General features: G+C 48.0%; 1 protein-coding gene across 4 annotated transcripts in view; it reads left to right on the top strand.

The window, feature by feature from the left end:
- LOC100762490 (calmodulin-binding transcription activator 1) overlaps positions 1 to 19,414 on the top strand; it is an 831,381-nt gene that overhangs the window by 790,694 nt on the left and 21,273 nt on the right. For 2 of the 4 annotated variants that reach the window (XM_035439378.1, XM_035439379.1), the window contains exons 1-4: positions 13,086 to 13,223; positions 17,842 to 18,038; positions 18,382 to 18,460; positions 19,030 to 19,345. In XM_035439378.1, the coding sequence (XP_035295269.1) occupies positions 13,086 to 13,223; positions 17,842 to 18,038; positions 18,382 to 18,460; positions 19,030 to 19,345 (730 nt within the window). Of the gene's footprint in view, positions 1 to 13,071; positions 13,224 to 17,841; positions 18,039 to 18,381; positions 18,461 to 19,029; positions 19,346 to 19,414 lie in introns of those variants that run through there. The other 2 variants (XM_027398331.2, XM_035439380.1) reach the window with 2 other exon arrangements.

A 19,414-nucleotide genomic window follows, 5' to 3' on the forward strand; every position in this document is an offset into this window, starting at 1 on the left:
AACTCTGGCTGTCAGCCAGTACCCTCAACAGCTTAAAGTAAAGCCAAAGAGTAATTCAAATTTCTGCGTGGCATAACCCTAGCGTTACTCTTACGTTACAGTTGCAGTGTTGTTTGTTTTTATCCAAATGGAGCAAGAGCTTGAGACAGGTATTTCTGAGCTGTCTTAGAGTCAAAGCCTTGAGAGAGAAAGGAGGGTGGAGATAAGGAGGTCCTTGTGTGGCAGCTGGTGTCTGGAGGGGAATGGTAGTGACTGAGGTAGTCTCCTGAGATTGAGGATGGGGTAGTAAGGAAGGAATACAGAGCCCCACTTTCCCCACTGAGTGTGTGGGAATCAGTCCCTGTTGCTGACGGCCACACACAGACTGGATAAAGTGTTTTTAAAAAAAGGGGTGCACTTTGACCTATGGTTTTAGTCTAAATCAAAGGCAGTGTTGGTGATGGCCTGTGGGCCACATGCAGACCAGGATAGCTATGAAGGCAGCATAAACTTATTATAATTTTTTTGGTGTTTTTTTGTTTGTTTGTTTTTTGTTTTGTTTTTTTTGTTAGTTGATTTGCAGTCCTGGTAATTTGTCATTGGCTTAAGCCATTTCATCGGGCAGTTGAGAAGTCAGACCACATTGGACTTTTTGTGGTCTTGTTGAAGCCCAGCACTGTTTTTATTTCAGGGAAACTGGAATCTGCAATCATAGCATTCTTACTATGAAATACAAAGAATTTCCTTTGGGATCGTGTGCCTCCGTGCTTCTGTGTGTTGTGTAGGTTTGTGCATGTGAGTGCAATGCCTACAGAGGCCAGAAGGCGGCACTGGATCCCCTGGAGCTGGAGTCCTAACGAGTTGTGAGCCGCCCATCGTGGGTGCTGGGAACAAAACGACCTGTGTCTTCTGAAACAGCAGTCGCTCTCGTAACTGCTGAGCTACCCTCCAGTCCTCCTTCTGGATATTAGGGAGAGTCATGCATCAGGCAAGTCACAGGTTATGCGACCCTGAAATTTGTGGCCTCAGTTTCGTCTGCTTTGTTAAGTGCAAGAAATCAAGGGTTCCTTTCCTTGGGAGCACTCTGTGCTGTTTCTGTATAACTACTTCAGCTGAGCATTTTTCTTCCCTGATTCTTGACTTGGCCTCATCTAATTTGCCATTAATCATATATATTTCATCAGCCACCTCGAACAGATGTGGCATCCAGGACAGCTGCCAGCCAGGCAAGGATAAGGGGCAGACTAAATGGACCCAGGGTACTCTGGGGGATAGCATGGGGCAGAGAGGGAAAACCAGGGAAAGAGAGGAGAGAGGAAGGAGCTCCTCCATGGCTGCCGGAGTTTGCTATTAACCCTTTGTTCCAGTTTTTAGCAGTTCCCCACACCTTTAGAACCATGCTCTGAATGGAACAGTTCAGAAGGTGCACTCTGGGGGTTTGCATGAAGAAAGCAGGACAGAACTGCCCCACACTTGATCAAAGTCAAGTTTTGTACCACACCGGCTGATGTCTCTCTTCTAGTCAGGCCTCGGTGGAGCACTTGTCAAACCTGGCCTGGGGGGCGAGCGCTGGGCACGCCAAGTACATTTTCCTCCCACACTCGCCACATGGAGCAAGCACTGCGCAGGCCTGGCCTTGTCCTTGGTCTGATGCAGCAGATGGAGCCCAGGACCAAACAGTCCTTCCTCTCACGATTCTGAGGACCAAGCACTTCAGAGAACTAGCTGTTCCCTTCACAGATAAAATCTTTCCAGAGCTATGTTGAATTTAACAAAATGTTTATTCTTTTATCAGAAGGACCTGTGATGGATTATAAAGTGTCATCTTTAAGCAATTTTATGTATTGATAACCTGCAACATGTCCAATATTTTAAGGATTATGGCCAGCTGCTTCTTTCTAAATATATTACTACAGTCGATTCATCTAAAAGGACTTTGCCTGTATTTATCTTGGTTTATAGCGTTGTCAAAAAAAAATACAGTTGTTAAATGTTCAAGTTGTGGTGTAGAAGTATGCCATTGTAGTACTCCTGTTTTGTGGTTTTGGTTTTGGCTTTTTGTTGTTGTTTTTGTTTTTCAAGACAGGGTTTCTCTGTGTAGCTTTGGAGCCTATCCTGGCACTCGCTCTGTAGACCAGGCTGGCCTCGAACTCACAGAGATCTGCCTGCCTCTGCCTCCCCAGTGCTGGGATTAAAGGCGTGTGCCACCACTGCTTGGTACACTCCCTGGTTTAAAAAATGTAGGCTGGGCATGATGTTGCATACTTTATGAGGCAAAGGTAAGGCATCTCTGTGAGTTCAAGGCCTGTCTGGTCTTTATAGGGAGCTTCAGGCTACCAGTCACAGCTACGTAGTGAGACCCTGTCTCAAACATAAACAAATAAAATGATTTTGAATCATCTTGGACTTCAACACTCTCACAAGTTAGCACGTCAACAAGGTGTGTCTGTGCAGGTGACGTCACCACAATCAGCCTGAGAGCCAAGCCTTGTCAACCACAGACCTCTGACAATGCATAATAGTCAGGATCCAACAGGGGAATTCTTCCATCCAGTCTGTAGAATGCCTGGTTCCTCAGATACTAGAAACCAGCAGGGATTTGGGACAAAGAGTTCCTGCTGGATGGACGTCCTGACTGGAAGTTGAGCATCCTTGTGGATAGATGTCCTGACTGGAAGTTGAGCACCCTTCTGGATAGATGTCCTGACTGGAAGTTGAGTACCCTCTGGATATATATCCTGACTGGAAGCTGAGCACTCCTCTGGATGGACACCCTGACTGGAAGCTGAGTGCCCCTCTGGATGGATGTCCTGACTGGAAGCTGAGCACCCTCTGGATGGATGTCCTGACTGGAAGGTGAGTACCCTCTGGATGGATGTCCTGACTGGAATTTGAGTATCCTCTGGATAGATATCCTGACTGGAAGTTGAGTACCCTCTGGATGGATGTCCTGACTGGAAGTTGAGCACCCTCTGGATGGATGTCCTCACTGGAAGCTGAGCACCCCTCTGGATGGACATCCAGACTGGAAGTTGAGTATCCTTGTGGATGGATGTCCTGACTGGAAGTTGAGCAACCCTCTGGATGGACGTCCTGACTGGAAGTTGAGTGCCCTTCTGGATAGATGTTCTGACTGGAAGCTGAGCGCTCCTGTGGATGGATGTCCTGACTGGAAGCTGAGCGCTTCTCCGGGGGCCCTAAGACAGCCTCTCTTTCTGAGTTTCACCCTCTACTTCCTGTGACTTCCTTCCCAACCTTGCAGAGCACAGCTTTTAAGGTGAAAGTGGCCCCAGTAGAAGTTATTACATGGTCTCATCTCAGTGAGGTGTTTTGTGTGTTTCAGAGGCCTGGTCTTTGATACAGCAGCTAAAAGACGACCATGACAAATGAAGGACAGGAAGTGGCCACACCCGCCTGTAACCCTGGCATTTGGAGGTGAGGGTAGAAGGGTCAGGGGTTGAGAGTCAGTCTTGGCTACGTGGTGTGTTTGAGCTACATGTCACCCTGCCTCAAAGAACAAAGCAAAACCAAAGCAAGCAGTAAACAAAGGGAGAAAAACTGCTTTTAATGACGCGGTTAGAAAAACAGACCATCGTAGAGTGCCAATAGCTTGTTAGTGAAGCTCACATCTTACTTTTCAGATGGTGAAATCATGTTGCTGCCAAGCATCTCTCAGTACGCATTTCTTTTCCTTTTTGTTTGTTTATTTATTTATTTATTTATTTACTTTTGAGACAGGGTCTTTCCACACAGCTCTGGCTGTCCTGGAACTCACTCTGTAGACCAGGCTGACCTTGAACTCACAGAGATCCTCCTGCCTCTGCCTCCCAAGTGCTGGGGTTAAAGGTGAGCGCCACCACATTCAGCTTGGCACATATTTCTGTTGTGCGCCCCATGTGCTGCAAGGCTGTAGCCGAGCTGGACATTCCTGGTGGCTTCTTGGGACTCCCAAAGAATTTTAAATGGCTTTTGATGACACCTGTAACCAGGAAACTACCAGCCTGCCTTCATTTGATTACTATGTCCACTCCCTCTGATGGCTCTGCCTGCTTCATGCTTTGTCCTTTCCAGCCCTTAGGCATTAGGGGTTTTGCTCTGAATTCCCTTCAGTAAGCCAGTCAGTGCTCGTGCCATCCACGCTTCTTCCTGTCTGTGCCCAATTCTAAGGCTAGCACTCTGTTTTTGAAAAAGCTCCTCAGGCCTCAGAGTAATCTGCTTCCCTCGTGTCTGTCTGTTGTCTCCTTCCCTGTTTACCATGTTTCTTTTTTATTAGCATACATTCATGTTCAGAAAGTTGGGCTTCACTGTGTATTTTATGCTCACAGTGCTCTGGGACTGTCAAGGCTGCCCTCCAATCTGGCTGCCTTTTGGAAAGTTAGCATACATAAAGGGGGACTACATGAAAGTGGACACTGACCCTCCAGTCCTTGGTCAGAGTCCTGTTCTCTGGTTCTAACTAGATGCTGTTTTGCCACCTTGAGTCATGGGTGGATTGTCCTTTATTGACTGCAAGGTCAGTTCCTGCAGTAACTTGGGGCTCTCTCCTGCCTAATGCCCTTGCAGAGTTGGCTGAGCCTCTCTGGCATCCCACAAAAACCTGGGGGTCTTTGAGAATAAGCTTGCTGTGACTCCTCGAGCACCTCTGGCTTTATATTGGGCAACTGCAAGGAGAGGATGGTCAAGTTTGCTTTGCTCCTCAGTGCTGCCAGCCAGCTGCTTTTGTCCAGCAGTCTCCCAAAAGAGCTTTGGGCATTCCTAAGACTCTCGCTCACAATTGTGTGCGACAAAAGACAGGGAGGAGAAATTGGAGTCCCAAACCCTGCAAATGGAGCAAGCTGGAGGAAGCACCCTAACCTCCTGTTCTAGCATTTTGGTCTGCAGAGTTGGAGGGCTTTTTAAAAAGTGGAGTATGGCAGTTTTTTTTTTCCCTAAGGCTAAATTTAGCAGTTGCTTTGGAAAATCAGAGTGGTACAGCGTGTGCCTTATCTCGGACTGGCCCTTACCCTTCCCGCTGCACTCAGACATCTTACACGGCTTGCCAGGGAGGAGCACCTTAATGGACTGCAGTGGTCCCGTTTATTCTGGGAAGGAATGAAGTGACTTCACTTTCCCCATCTTTCCAAGCTTCCTGAAACCTTTAGGAGACTTCCTAAGCGGCAATTGCAGTTCTTTACAGAAATAGTTCGAGCCATGCCTCCTCCTGCTCTGTCAGCTCTTGCCACCGCGGAAGCCAAGGGCTGTAAATGGAACGAGAGACGGCTTCTCGTTCGCCGTCCAAATAGCAACACGAGGCACTTGTGCACTTGAGACACAAATAACGCGTTCTAAAATAGCAGATGGTATTTGACGACCGCTCCTTCATTCATTTACCTGCCAAGGCAAACTTTCTCCTACTCTGGCAGCAAGACTTGAAGTGACTCAATGCACACGAGGCGTCTCCACAGGTACTGCGCAGGAGCCGAGTTGCAGGCGTCCATGCCCAAGCGTGCTTCTGGGGATGTTCCATGTAATTCAAATTTCTTTTGTTTCACGTAATTAAATTCATGTTTACATAGCAGCTTAACCCGATGGACCTGTTTTAACACTTTGGTAACCACTCATTACAGGCTCTGTTTGCATGAAGTAGGCTCTGTGGCTGGCATTCAAATAGCCCGTTTCCCAAGTGAAAAGGGGGCATCTAACAGTTAGGGGTCGGTGATATTTTTAGTGTGCAGCACCAGCAGCTGCAGAAAAGTGGCATTGCTCTGCTGGGAAATTCCAGCTTGTGTTTGAGGACGTCAGATGGTTGTGTTTTGCTGCCAGGCTTCTCGACCAGCACTGTGTAGTGACATCATTCCTTTACCTGAGCTGAAAAAAAAAAAAAAAAAAAAAAAAAGCTGCCAGGTAAACACCCTCCAGTTCAGCTCCATTGCACTTTGACCATTTCAACCAATCCCTCTCCACCAGAGCGAACAGTAAGAACTGCTGATTGGCCCGTAGATCCACCGTGGCAGTGAAATTTGCCGAGGAGTCCTTGGCCAGTCGGTAAATGACCTCATCAATAGCTTGGCTCCCAGGCACTTAAATTAGGAAACAGTACTCCTTCCCTGAACGCGCATCCACTGTGGTGCCAGGTCGCTGCTTCCCAAAAGTCCACAGTCTTGCCGGCAGCAGGATGACATACAGGAAAATAGGTGCACATTTGTTCTCCGAGTTCTCCTAGGACGTAGGGCAATGCAGGCAAGCGGGGCAGGTGCAGTGGAAAGAACAGCACTTTGGATTCCAACCTGTGTTCAGATCTCGAGTGACCTTGGGTGGGTGAGCTGCTTTCTAAGCCTCTGCTTTGTCCTCTACATCAGGAGTGGAGTCCTCCAGTCTCTGGGGAAATGGAACGCACACATGGGTTGCCTGGCTTCTGCGGGCGCTGCATGTAGCAGGCGAATGGTTGGGCTTACGAAGGAGTCGAGGTTCACAGGGGAAAAGCGGCTACATTCCAGAGGCACGGAAAGTTCCTGCTGTGCTCGGAGCACAGTGAATTAGAAAACAACAACAAAAAAACAAAAACATGTGACTCGGAATGGTTGTTAAAGAGCATGCCACGATACAACGAAGAGTTTAGTTTATGTTACAGGTCTAAGGAGAAGGATTTAATTCAAAAATGTTTGGGGATTTATTAGAGAGTGTTTTGCCTGCGTGTACCTAAGTGTATCACATGCATGCAGTACTTGTGATTACCAGAAGAGGGAGCCATATCATCTGGGACTGGAGTTCCCGATGGTTGTGAGCCATCATTTGGTGCTGGCAACCAAACCTGGGTCCTCTGCAAGAGCAGCATTTTAAATGCTCTATTTCTCATCCCTATAATCTTTAAAAGACACATTTTGTCTTATTTTATGTGTGTGGGTGTTCTGTCTGTGCACCGTTTGTATGTCTGGTGCCACAGAGGCCAGAAGCATTGTGAAACGCCATGCGGACGGCTGAGCCATCTCTCTCCAGTCCCCCACTCCAATATTTTAAATTATGTGGTCTCATGTCAGAAACCATCTAGTACAGCCATGGATATTACTGGGCTCTAAAATTTATAATGGATGTACAAAATCAGGAGCAAGTAGGCACTGCAGCAGGCTCAGGGGTTGGGGGGTGTGGACTGCACCTCGCTCTTAGAAGGTGCTCACACCCTGTTTGGTGTCTCTCTTCTAGCAATAGATTCCAAGTCTTCTAAACTTAGAACTTGCTATGGGTGTCTGCTCTCTTGAAATGTTTTCTTAAAGCCTTTGGTATGGCTTGGTAACTTTAAAGATTTAGGCAACTGTCATCCTGGAATAGTTTTAAATGATTCCCTTTGAGAGATATAGGGAGTCCCTATCAGAGAGACAAGGATGTCCCATGAGACTGTGTGGTACTTTGCCGAATGGGAAAGGCTAGAATTGGGTAAATCAAGCCCCAAGTAGCCATTCTTGTTTGCTTTGTGCTTTTTGAGACAGTGCCTTACTGTGTGGACCTGGCTGGCCTGGAACTCACTATGTAGACCAGTCTGGATTTGAAGTTTTAGACCTGCCTGCTTCTTGTGCACCACACTTGCAGCCTCCAACAAAGCCATTCTACACTCTTGGGCAGTGAGTGATTATGTCATGTTTTCTTTCTTTCTGATCTTTGTAACCGTCAGAGCTATCCATGGTTATGAGTGTAGTTTTTTTTTTCTAATATTGTTGGAAACCATAACAATTGGAGTAAGATGTGTGTGCTGCTGTACCTGTCCTGCATAACCGTGGGGTCCTTTCCCTCCCTCCCCTTTTGCAGTCTAACCCATCACTGGGCAGTGTTTGCAGCATGTCTCGGGTTGCCTAGTCTAGGCAACACCGTTTCTTTTCATCTTTCTTCATCTACATTCCATTGGCCCCAGGGGATATGAATGAACACTGTAACGCTATTCTCAGATATCGGTATGTAGACACGTGTGTCTGTATACATACAAGAGTTTACTAGTCTGTCCACTGACTGAGCCTAGAAGCAACACAGAGCTCACGGAACACCCAAGTCTTGGTTCCTAAGCACCATTCCCCAGTGAAAGGAACTGGGCTCCACACCCCACAGGGATGGTTGCTTCTAAGGCTGGGGCAAGAGAAACAAAGGGTGACCCCAGAGCCTCCTGTGAAGGTTGAGGAAGCACTCAAAAAAGAACAATGATGGGGACATGACAGGAACACTGGGTGCAGCCTGGAAGAGCCGTGGCTAAAGGTGAGACACTTTGAACAAGACGTCAGTAATACAGTGTTAGATTGTGACCCAGGGTGGAAGATAAGCACACACAAAACCATACTGCTCAACGTCGTGGAGGGGCAAGACACTCTTTCTTAACTCTGGTGTCTCCTCAGAAATCCCACAGCCCAGTCTAGTCAGCAGATGAACCTAAAATGAAGAATCATCTGTGGAATATCCAGTTATTGTTCTCCAGACTTAATGGAAGTCAAGAGTAAGAGCAGTGAAAGTCAGAAGTGTAGGGAGCCTTAAAAACTGAATGAAACAGAGAAGGCACATTTGTGGGCATCGAGTTACACTCAGATTCAGGTCTGTGGTTAACAGTAGGGCCACAGTGATGTTAGTTTTTTCATCGTAGCAAGGTGTTAAATGAGATGTTAGTATTAGGCATTACCCGCTTATGGGGGCTGTGCTCTTTGCCACACATATATAAGATTCATTTAAAGCATAAATATATATTTAAAGACCCCATAGCTTTGGCTTGGGGAGAAGACGCCAGCATGATGGTAGCTCACACTTAGAAGTCTCCTCACTTAGACCTCACGTGTTGGTTTATTTAATCCAGGCAGGATAGACGTTGGTGTTCGTACTTTACAGATGAGAGAAACGAGGCATCAGGAGGGTCACGCTGTAGCTGGGCCCAGCCAAGGGCTCTGTTCTCTTCCTGTGTTTCTTCCACTCTGTCCCTGCTGCCCGGTTGAAGAATGCTGCCTTTACGAAAAGGGGGTTTAGGTAAAATAATGGTCCTCGTGAGAGCTTGCGTGAGTCAGAACCCGGGATTATTTACCTTGTGGCTGGGCTGCAGGCACATGTGTGCACCTGTTCTGTGGGGAGGAGATGGCTAAGTACCTTTCTTATCCTGAAGCCATGCAAGTAAATAGACCAATTTAGAGACTTGCAAGGGCAGAGACAAACACCTGGGAGTACATCTCACCTGGAATAGAAACTGGTAAGAGGCGGGGCTGGAGAGATGGCTCAGTGGTTAAGAGCAGTGGCTGTTCTTCGTGAGGACCCGGGGTCTACTCCTAGCACCCACATGGCAGCTCACAACTGTCTGTAACTCCAGTTCCAGGGGATCTGGTATCCTTACACCAATGCACATAGCACATAAAGTTAAATAAAGCATTAAAAAAAAAAGAAGAAGAAGAAACTGGTAGGAAAACAGTGTAGTTAGTGCTTGGCTGGTGCAGGGAGCAGTGTAGGGGTGGGGTGGGGTGGGGTGGGGTGGGGCAGGATCTCACTTGGCTCTGCACTTGGAGGAAAGTGTAGGTCCCAGTTCTGTCAACAGAGCTGCTGTGGATAGGGCCAGGCAGAGTTTGCCCGAAGCTGCGCTGGGGAGGAATCTGCTTCTGTCAGATGGTCATCCAGGCACGGGGTGGAAAAGAAAAGGGTGTTCTTTCTTTCTCACTGGAAGCAAACTAGGGCTTAAGCCAGGTCCCAGCTAGCATCCCCGGCACCCTCTGTCAGAACCGCTGGACCTCACCCAGACCTGTGGGGTCAGAAACTCTAACAACAGAGCTGAGCAGTCTCTCACACCCTCCTCAAAAGATCTACTGGTGTCAAAGTCCGTTTTCTGTGGAGATAGTAAAATTTATGCCTCCTTGGTCCCCATGGTGTACTGACTAAGATACCAGGATCCGAGACTGATCATGTCTCTTACATGAAGAGTTTGCACAGAGGCTATGCTCGTCTTCTCATGTATTTAACTAATCACGGTTATTTACCGTGTCTAGTTCAAGGTAAACGCTATGTCAGTAATTGTGCCGTATTAGGGAATGACAACAGGAAATCTGTACATGTTTGGTGTGAATGGTTTGGTGGGTTGGGGTGTAGTGGTCAGAAACACAAGGCAAGTACCGTATCACTAGGTACAGCCCAAGTATTGTGATGGTTTTTTGTTTTGTTTTTTTGTTTTCATTTTTGTTTTTGTTTTCCCCTTACAGGGTCTCACTGTGTAGCTCTGGCTGGCCTGGAGCTTGCTATATAGACCAGGCTAGCCTTGAATTCCCACAGATGTACATGGCTCAGCCTCCTGATTTGTAGGATTAAAGGCACGGACCACCATGCCCAGCCCTCAGGCATTTTACATTTTGAAACTGTGTTGATAAGTTACGCAGACTAGCTCTGAACTCTCCATCCTCTCCCCTCACCCTCCTAGGTTGCTGTGATTATAGGTCTGGGCTTTCTGTGTTGTTCCATGCGTGGAAGCCGGAGGTTGGCAGTGGGTATCATCCTCTTGCACTCTTCGCCTTTATTTCTCTCTCACTCAGGACCAGGAGCCTGGTGGACTCAGCTGGTCCATATTACCCCAGAGATCCCATCTCTACCTCCCAGTGCTGGGATCACAGACCAGTTATCAGATCTGTGCCAACCTTACTTCCTGGAGATCTCAAGTTCACATCGCAGGTTTGCATGGCAAGTGCTTTGTGGACTGGGCCGTCTCCCTGGTCCCCTCCACCTTCATGAAAGAATATTTCCTATCTTTCAGTTGAGCCCGTGGATACAGTGGATGCAGACACAGAGGCAGCTCTGGCTGAGACTGGCTGATTAATAAGAAGTGTCTATGTTTATCTGCCTCATGATTCAGAGGCCGGGCGTCTTCATGCAGTGTTCCTTGGAGAAGTGTGTTAACATAGAAGTGTCCAGTGCATAGCAACGGGGCAACCCCGTTCCTGGAGCTCAGAAGCGAGTGTAGTAGCTGTAGTGTTTGTCAGGAGAGTCTGCTTCTGTAGTACCTGGACCTGGTCGGAGGAATGAGCAGGTGACCACTCCAGCTGTGCCCACAGGGAGTGAGTGGGTGGCTGTCTCAGGATGGGTGTGACCAGGTCTCGGGGCATTCAGTGCCCCTGTGACTTTGCCTCATGAGGGGTGATCATCTTGGCTGCTGGGTTCACAGTGCCTGGGAAAAGTGCAGGAATACGGAGGAGCAACCGGAGCTGTGCAGGGTTAGCATTAAGCCACATCCCTTCAGTGGGGTGAGTTAGCCTCATGCAGGTCCAGAGGTAAATGGAGGTCAGGCTGAGCACTGCACTGCGGGGAGGAAGCCGGAGCCTCTGCAGTGTCCCCAGAAGGATGGTGACCTGAGCCAGGGTTGAGTTCTGTTTTTAACTGGCTTCTGATGGAGGGACCTGTTTCCTGCAGAGTTTAGGTTCCTGGGAAGGGGTGTGGAATCTGCTCAAGGCTCCTCTGGTCACTCCATCTCTTGCCTCCATCCTGAGGTTTCCCTGCATAACGTTTGGGTAAAATCAGTGCCTACACAGAGGAGAGGGTCTCACCCGAGTGAGCAGCGCTTGTTTCTGCTAATGGTATTTGTGGCGACAACATCGGGACTTGTAAAGAGGTTTTGGTTTAATAAAGTAAAATAAATTTGATGGCAAGTTGATATTTAAATTTTCCAGGAAGGAAGTCTGTTTTTCAGGGCGCTTCAAACCTGTGCTCAGTCTTTCTGTAATGTTTCCTTCCTGGGGACTTTGAGGGGCCGGAGTGGGGAGTCGTAGTTGTGTGTCCCTGTCTGCAAGGTGAAGCGTCGGTGTCTGCCTGAGTGCTGGTGAAGTGGTACTGTCCTAAGTGTGTTGCCTCTGCCTTTCGTTCCTGTTTGTGTGTAGACTGCCCCGCTCACCACTCTGGAGACACTGGTGGGGTAGCAGGGAACACTGGCAGATCCACCCTTTCCAAGCTTGTCTTTGTTCCGTCACTCAGATGATGTGTTGTGAACAGACCTGTGCCTTTCGCACTTTGGGGAGAAACGTGCTGATAGCGAGCACACTCTTATAGGGAGGGCATAGTGTGTTCTGAGCATGGACATGTGTGAATTGGTGCGATTCCCACAGTAACTTCCCACCGAAGAGGCGAGACTTGGCGGTATAGTAGGTACGTCCTAGCTGTGCAGTTAGTCCCAGCACAGCAGGGTTCCGAACAGTCCGAGCAGCCCGCCTCTCCGCTTACCCCCTCTTCTCTGCGTCCCACCCTTCCACCACTCCTTGAGTGTCTTGCCTCAGGGCCTTTGCATTTACCCCCTTGCACGGTCTCACCCCTTCGCACCTGGTGGCGTATCTGGTTTTCCTCTTCACACTGGCCAGGGTTAAGGGTTGCCTTTCCTAACTTATCTCGGTTCTGTGCCCACCCACTGATCCTGGTCACTCTCTAGCTGCCCTGTTTTTCACATTCTGATTGGGCTCTGGCAGAAAGACACCCTTCCTGCCCTCCCCACTGTTAAGCCCCTGGCACCATGCTTCATGACAATCTGTGGCATCAATGTAGGCGCTGATGACTTTAAAATGGTCTGGGCTCCTCTCATTCCTGTGACATATCCTGATTCTTCCTGTGTGTGTGCTTGCACGCACACAGGTGGGGGGTGCAGACGTGCTGTCGGCCTTCACTCAGCAGTGTAGAATCATGCCTTCTGAATTGCAGTCCCGGCTCTGGAGGCGATGGCTGCTTCTGGCTGAGACTGTTAAGATTGTAAGAGAACTTACCTTATAGTTACACCAACCCTACTTCTTTCTCACTAGCTCATCATACCTGGGTGGGGAGGGGGTGTCTATCAGATCTCCTCAAGGTTTTGGTGGAGAGTCCCACAAAGAAATAGAGAAGCAAGAACCCAAAAGTGAGGTTTTCGACACAAAAGGGATTTTTCTGGTGCTTCCTCTAGGATCCAGGGGCTGCTGTGAACGTTACGTTCTGGTGTTCGGGAAACAGCCTGTGTGCTGTGCTGGGGACACTGGCCTGCTGTGGTCCCTCCTTTGGCAGAGTTACTGACAGACAGGTTTTTGGACGCCAGACTCGGAAGCTGGCATAGGCCACTGGTCAAATGTTTTTCACCTAGAATGCAGCCTCGCCCCTGCTCTGCCCTAGATAACCAGTTCAGGATGTCCATTCTGGAGCGGCTGGAGCAGATGGAGAGGAGGATGGCCGAGATGACTGGCTCCCAGCAGCACAAGCAGGCCGGCAGCGGAGGCGGCAGCGGAGGCGGCAGCGGGAGTGGTGCCGGAGGGGGCCAGGCCCAGGTAGGCCCCGCCATTGGCGGTTTCTGTTTGCTTGTCTTTCATCCATGCACGAGGCAGCTGGCCCCAGAGGCCTCCCCTGCTGCTATGACGTCATTCAGAGATTGGAGTAGAGTGTCCAGAGACCTGCTTCATGGTACCTGTGCTCAGTCTGTGCAGTGTTGAAGACACCTCGGTGCAGGGCTCTTGTTCACCACCCCAGGTTTCTGCCGTCCTTCTGGTCTCAGGTCTCACTGTGTTCCCTGGCAGCGGAAGGAGCCGCCAATGGCTGACGCACGTCTGCTGGGACTCCGAAGTAAACCAGTCTCTCTACTTCATACTTTGTGTCGTATCCCTGCCTTAAGAAATACAGAGCATAACTTAATTCAACAGTTCTTAAGCCTTTCCCAGCCCCCAGAACATGAACTCAGGACATAGCTCCTGGAGTCTTCCTCAGTGAGGGGCAGCCCCCCGCCAGACTGTCCTCTCATCTCTGACACGTGCGTCTCCCTTCCTTTCAGAGTTCTATGTTCGTCATTTTTATTAGCCTGTGTGTACCTGACAGTCATACGGAGATCCGGGCCTCTCCTCGCACCCTGGTTCCATGGGTTGAACTCAGGGTGTCAGGACAGATGGCAATCACCTCTATCTACTGAGCCGTCACTGTCCACCCAGCCTCGTGTGCATTGTTGTCATGTGCAGCACAAAGAATTCATCACATGACCAAGTATCGCTTTCAAACTATTGTTCCTGTCGCTTCTCCGGACCTTCCGTCTAGGAGCTTTATCTTGAGAAAGTCTGAGGATAAACTGTTTCTCAATCTCCATCCCCAAGATTGAGATGGAGGACCGGATGGTATTTCTTGCCTTCACTACCAAGTTCTTTCCAGAGAGCCTCCTGAGGGAGCCCCTTCTTGCCCTTCAATGTGAAGGCTGGTTTCTCTTTGCAGAGTTCTCTTTCTCTCCCATACCTCTCTTTTTGGTTTTGAGATAGGGTCTCCCCACATAGCCCTGGCTGGCCTGGACCTTACTGTGTAGACCATGGTAGCCTCGAGTTCATGGACATTTGCCTCCTCTGTCTCTGAAGTGCCAGGATCAAAAGTGTGCATCACCACCATGTCCAGCAGGATTTCCTCTTTTTAAGTACATTTGTTTTTGGTTTGGAAACCTTGTAAATATGAAGCACTAGCAATATTTTAATTTACTTTTATTTTATGTGCGTGGGTGTTTTGCCTGGGTGTATGCGTATGCATGCACCATGTGCATGCACCGCCTCAAGAGACCAGAAGAGGGCACCAGATCCTCTTGGAGCTGGACTTAGAAATGGTTGTGAGACGTCATCATATGGGTTCTGGGAATTGAACCCTGGTCCTCTACAAGAGCATCAGTCAGTGCTCTTAACTGCTGAGCCATCTCTCCAGCCCCAGTGTTTCCAATATTAACAACAGGTGAAAGCAGAGCGTAATATCAGTGCCCATGCTGATCTCAGATCTTCTTCCAACTTCTCCTGTCTTACACATGGTAAAACTATTATTAAGACTGGACTAGAACTCAGGGGATCTTCATGCCTCCGCCTCCCAAGTAATGGGATTAACCACTACAAAGATAGCTTTCATTTTCACCTGAAACTGCTAAGTTTTGTAAGCCAAGTCATCTTTGTGGAGTTGACCTGAGGACCAGATAAGAAGTTCCCATGAAAACCTTTAGACACACAAACACTGGGTAAAGGGGGCAGCATATCACATTTCAAGCTTAGCCGTATGGCAAGCTTTGATCCAGTGTACAGCTACCATGGGATATGCTTGTTGATTTACATTGTCTGTCCAGTAGATGGTGGTATCAACCACACAATGACAGAGTCAGGGCTGTTTGTGTTTAATTGGCAACGTTCCCTGTCTATTCACTGCTTGATTAGTTCCATGTCTCCGTACAGTTGTCTGACTGGCGTATATAGAACAGCCTTTCTGCCTGGGTCAAGGTCAGTCTGCTGTGTTGGACGGCCCAGCCATCTTCTCTGCGATGATTTGACAACTCTGGTTGAGAATGATATTGCATCTGTCAGCTGCCCTTATAATTTTTGGAAACATGTTTTCCATATTTAAAAATAAAGAGTGATGAGGAGCAATGTTATTTTTGTACTAATTGGATTATATGGAATTTATTGCCAGAAAAAAAAATGCTTTTCCAGTAATACCAGAGATGGAAATTAGGCTAGAAGTGCCTGCCGCTTGGCTGAGTGTGCGTTGAGCATAGGACTGCTGTTGCGGTTATCAGCTTTGATTTTATCCCTCTCCTGTGTGGCCAGCATTGGTGAACTGATCTCCTGTGGGCTCACGTGATTAGTAACCCCAATGGCTCATGTCTGTCATGCTCCCCAAGTATCCCTTTTCACTTTGTAAAGACTTTGAAAAATTGAAGGCTGGAGAGATGGCTCAGTGGTTAGGAGGCTGGCTGCTCTTGCAGAGGATCTGAGTTTGAATCTCAGTACCCAGTGGGCGGCTCACAGCAGTAACTCCAGTTCATGTGGCCTCTGTGGACACCTGGCACATACGTGGTGTGTGCAGGCAAAACATTCAAACACTTAAAATTTCTTTTTAAAAAGTAAAAAAAAAAAAAAAAAAGGTCTTGGATAGTTTTAAGCATTTTTTGAAGGAAAAAACCCATTAAGGTGACTTAACTCGTCTTCAAAAGAAGCAAGAATCAACTGTCAGTGTGAGACCTATCTGTCACAGTCACTGTAACTACTAGAGTGATGGGGAGTCTGCGGTATCTCAGCTTCACAGAAGTGCTGTTTCCTTGTTGCTTATTCTTTTTGTAAAATGATAATTTTTACTTTTATGTCTCAGTCTAAACAAAATTCTTGTAAAAATTTAAAATTTAAAAATTTCAGTAAAATAGAACATATATATCTATATATATCCAATTCATAATTGCCCATATGAAGTTACAGATTTTAAGATCATGATATAATTACTTTATCTCCCTCACATGAAGTTACAGTTTTTAGGTCATGATATAATTACTTTATTTTGCCCTCCCCTCCCTCCCTCCATGTTCTCCCATGTACTGCTGCAAATTCTCTTTCTAATTCATGGCCTCTTTTTTCATTAATTGTTGTTACATATATGCATATTCCTAAATACAGCCTGCTCGGTTTATATCATGTTATCTTGTGTTCGGGGCTGACCATTTAGCCAATGAGTGTGCACTTCCCTGGGAAAGACTGTGTCCCCACTCTCAGCATCCCTCAGTTGCTGAAGTTCTTTGTGTAGGGTTGGGGCCTGTGGCATGTCTATTATATTTCTTTAAAAAAAAAATTATTGGGGCCTGGCAAGATGGCTGAGCAGGTTAGACATCATATTGCTCTTACAGTTCCCAGAGCCCTGTCAGCCTCACCTTGTAGCCTCCTTAGGCACACGCCTGAATTCATGCACACATTCATAATTTAAAATTCTCTTTCTCTCTCTCTCTCTGTGTGTGTGTGTGTGTCTGTGTGTCTGTGTGTCTGTGTGTGTGTGTGTGTGTGTCTGTCTCTGTGTGTCTGTGTGTCTGTGTGTGTGTGTGTCTGTGTGTGTGTGTCTCTCTGTGTCTGTCTGTTTCTGTGTGTGTGTGTATCTCTCTCTCTGTGCGTGTCTGTCTGTGTGTGTGTGTCTGTCTGTCTCTCTGTGTGTTTGTGTGTGTGTGTGTGTGTGTCTCTGTGTGTGTGTGTGTGTTTGTCTGTCTGTCTGTCTGTCTCTCTTTCTCTGTGTATGTTTCTCTCTCTGTGTGTGTGTCTGTCTGTCTGTCTGTCTGTGTCTCTGTGTGTGTGTCTGTCTGTCTCTCTGTGTGTTTGTGTGTGTGTGTGTGTGTGTCTCTGTGTGTGTGTGTGTTTGTCTGTCTGTCTGTCTGTCTCTCTTTCTCTGTGTATGTTTCTCTCTCTGTGTGTCTGTCTGTCTGTCTGTCTGTCTGTGTCTCTGTGTGTGTGTCTGTCTGTCTCTCTGTGTGTTTGTGTGTGTGTGTGTGTGTTTGTCTGTCTGTCTGTCTCTCTTTCTCTGTGTATGTTTCTCTCTCTCTCTCTCTCTGTGTGTGTGTGTGTGTGTCTGTCTGTCTGTCTGTCTGTGTGTGTCTCTCTGTGTGTGTGTCTGTCTCTCTCTCTGTCTCTGTCTCTGTGTGTGTGTGTGTGTGTGTGTGTCTGTCTCTGTGTGTGTGTGTGTCTGTCTCTCTCTCTCTCTCTCTGTCTGTCTGTGTGTCTCTGTGTATGTGTCTCTGTGTGTGTGTGTGTCTGTCTGTCTCTGTCTCTCTGTCTCTCTCTGTGTGTCTGTCTCTCTCTGTCTCTCTCTCTCTCTCTCTGTCTCTCTCTGTCTCTCTCTCTCTCTCTCTCTCTCTCTCTCTCTCTCTGTGTGTGTGTGTGTGTGTGTGTGTGTGTGTGTGTGTGTGTGTGTGTGTGTTACCATGTGGGTTCCAGGGACCACACACTGATCATCATTCTTAGCAGTCCGTGTCTTTCCCCTCAGAGCATCTTGCCAGCCCTTTTCTGTATTTTTTCACATTTCTTTGTTTTCACTGTTAACGTGTTTTCTGCCTACTGCGGATTGTCATCTGTCTCTCTGGTGTGGTGGAGGGCCTGTGTCCTTGGGTGTAACATGTACTTTCTCGTGACACAGTGTACATCGGGTGCCGGAACCCTAGGGAGCTGCTTCGAGAGTCGTGTGGTGGTCGTCTGTGAGAAGATGATGAGCCGAGCCTGCTGGGCCAAATCCAAGCACTTGATCCATTCGAAGACTTTCCGTGGGATGACCCTCTTACACCTGGCCGCTGCCCAGGGCTATGCCACCCTGATCCAGACCCTCATCAAATGGCGGTAAGGCCAGGTGCAAAGGGCTCGGCCATTTCACGTCTTTCCCACTGGTGGAAAGGAATCCAGTCATTCGGTGCATTTCATAGCCCAGGGCCAGGGCTTTTTCCAAGAATGGCTCCCAATAGTCTTGTGCCCTGGACTACTGAATGAGATATGAGATGTTAGACTCTGTTTCCTTTGGGTTTCTGTCAAATAGAGTGCAAACTACCCCTGAAGTCCAGAATCCTATTTCTTCACACCAGGAAGGCTAGGTGCCCAGTTTGGCTTTGTTTTCATGGGTTGTGTGTTACCCTGGTGTTTCCTTTTCTCGTGAGCTAACCTGGGTAACTCCATGCTACCCCCGCAGCACAAAGCATGCCGACAGCATTGACCTGGAACTGGAAGTCGACCCCCTGAATGTGGACCACTTCTCCTGTACTCCTCTGGTAAGGAAGAGGCTTGTTAGCTGGGTGGGGGTGTGGTCAAGCACGCCTTTAATCCCAGCACTCCAGAGGCAGAGGCAGAGGCAAACGGATCTCTGTGAGTTCAAGGCTAGCCTGGTCTACAGAGCCAGTTCCAGGACAGGTTCCAAAGCTACACAGAAACTGTCTCAAAAAGAACAATGAAGTGCAAAACCTTTTTTCCAGCAAGGGTATGATGGTGGTGCAGGCTTCTGGCATCACCTTTTGGGGAGGAAGCAGTTCAAGGTCATCCTTGGCTATCAAGTGAGTTAAATCCAGCCTGGGCTGTATAAAACCCTTGCTGGAAAAAAGAAAGCAAGAAAGAAAAATATGAAGATAAATTCTAAATTGATTTAGCGGAATGAATTTATAAACTCTGTGAACTGTCAGACAAGCACACCGTTAAGTCTCGAGGAATTGGGCATTTGTTAGAGATGATTGTCATGGCCCCACTGAGATTGCCAATAAAGACCTAAATATCTGATGCTATCAACAGCAAAGGTGAAATCTGTTTTCAATTGTTGAATTCCTTGTTCTGTCTTCCTGACTTTCAGATGTGGGCCTGTGCCCTAGGGCACTTGGAAGCGGCAGTGGTGCTGTACAAATGGGACCGCCGTGCCATCTCCATCCCAGACTCTCTGGGAAGGCTGCCTTTGGGAATTGCCAGGTCCAGGGGCCACGTGAAATTAGCAGAGTGTCTGGAGCACCTGCAAAGAGACGAGCAGGCCCAGCTGGGACAGACCCCCAGGATCCACTGTGCCCCAAGTGAAGAGCCAAGCGCGGACAGTTGGATGGCCCAATGGCACAGGGAGGCCATGAGCTCTCCAGAAATACCCAAAGGAGTCACTGTTATTGCAAGCACCAATCCAGGTACAAATTCACAAGGGTTTCATCTCGGAACTTGCCGGCTTCCCCATTGGCTTTCTGCAGCTTCCCTTA

The sequence above is a fragment of the Cricetulus griseus genome, chromosome 2 (assembly GCF_003668045.3).
Source record: "Cricetulus griseus strain 17A/GY chromosome 2, alternate assembly CriGri-PICRH-1.0, whole genome shotgun sequence".
Taxonomy (NCBI): Eukaryota; Metazoa; Chordata; class Mammalia; order Rodentia; family Cricetidae; genus Cricetulus; species Cricetulus griseus.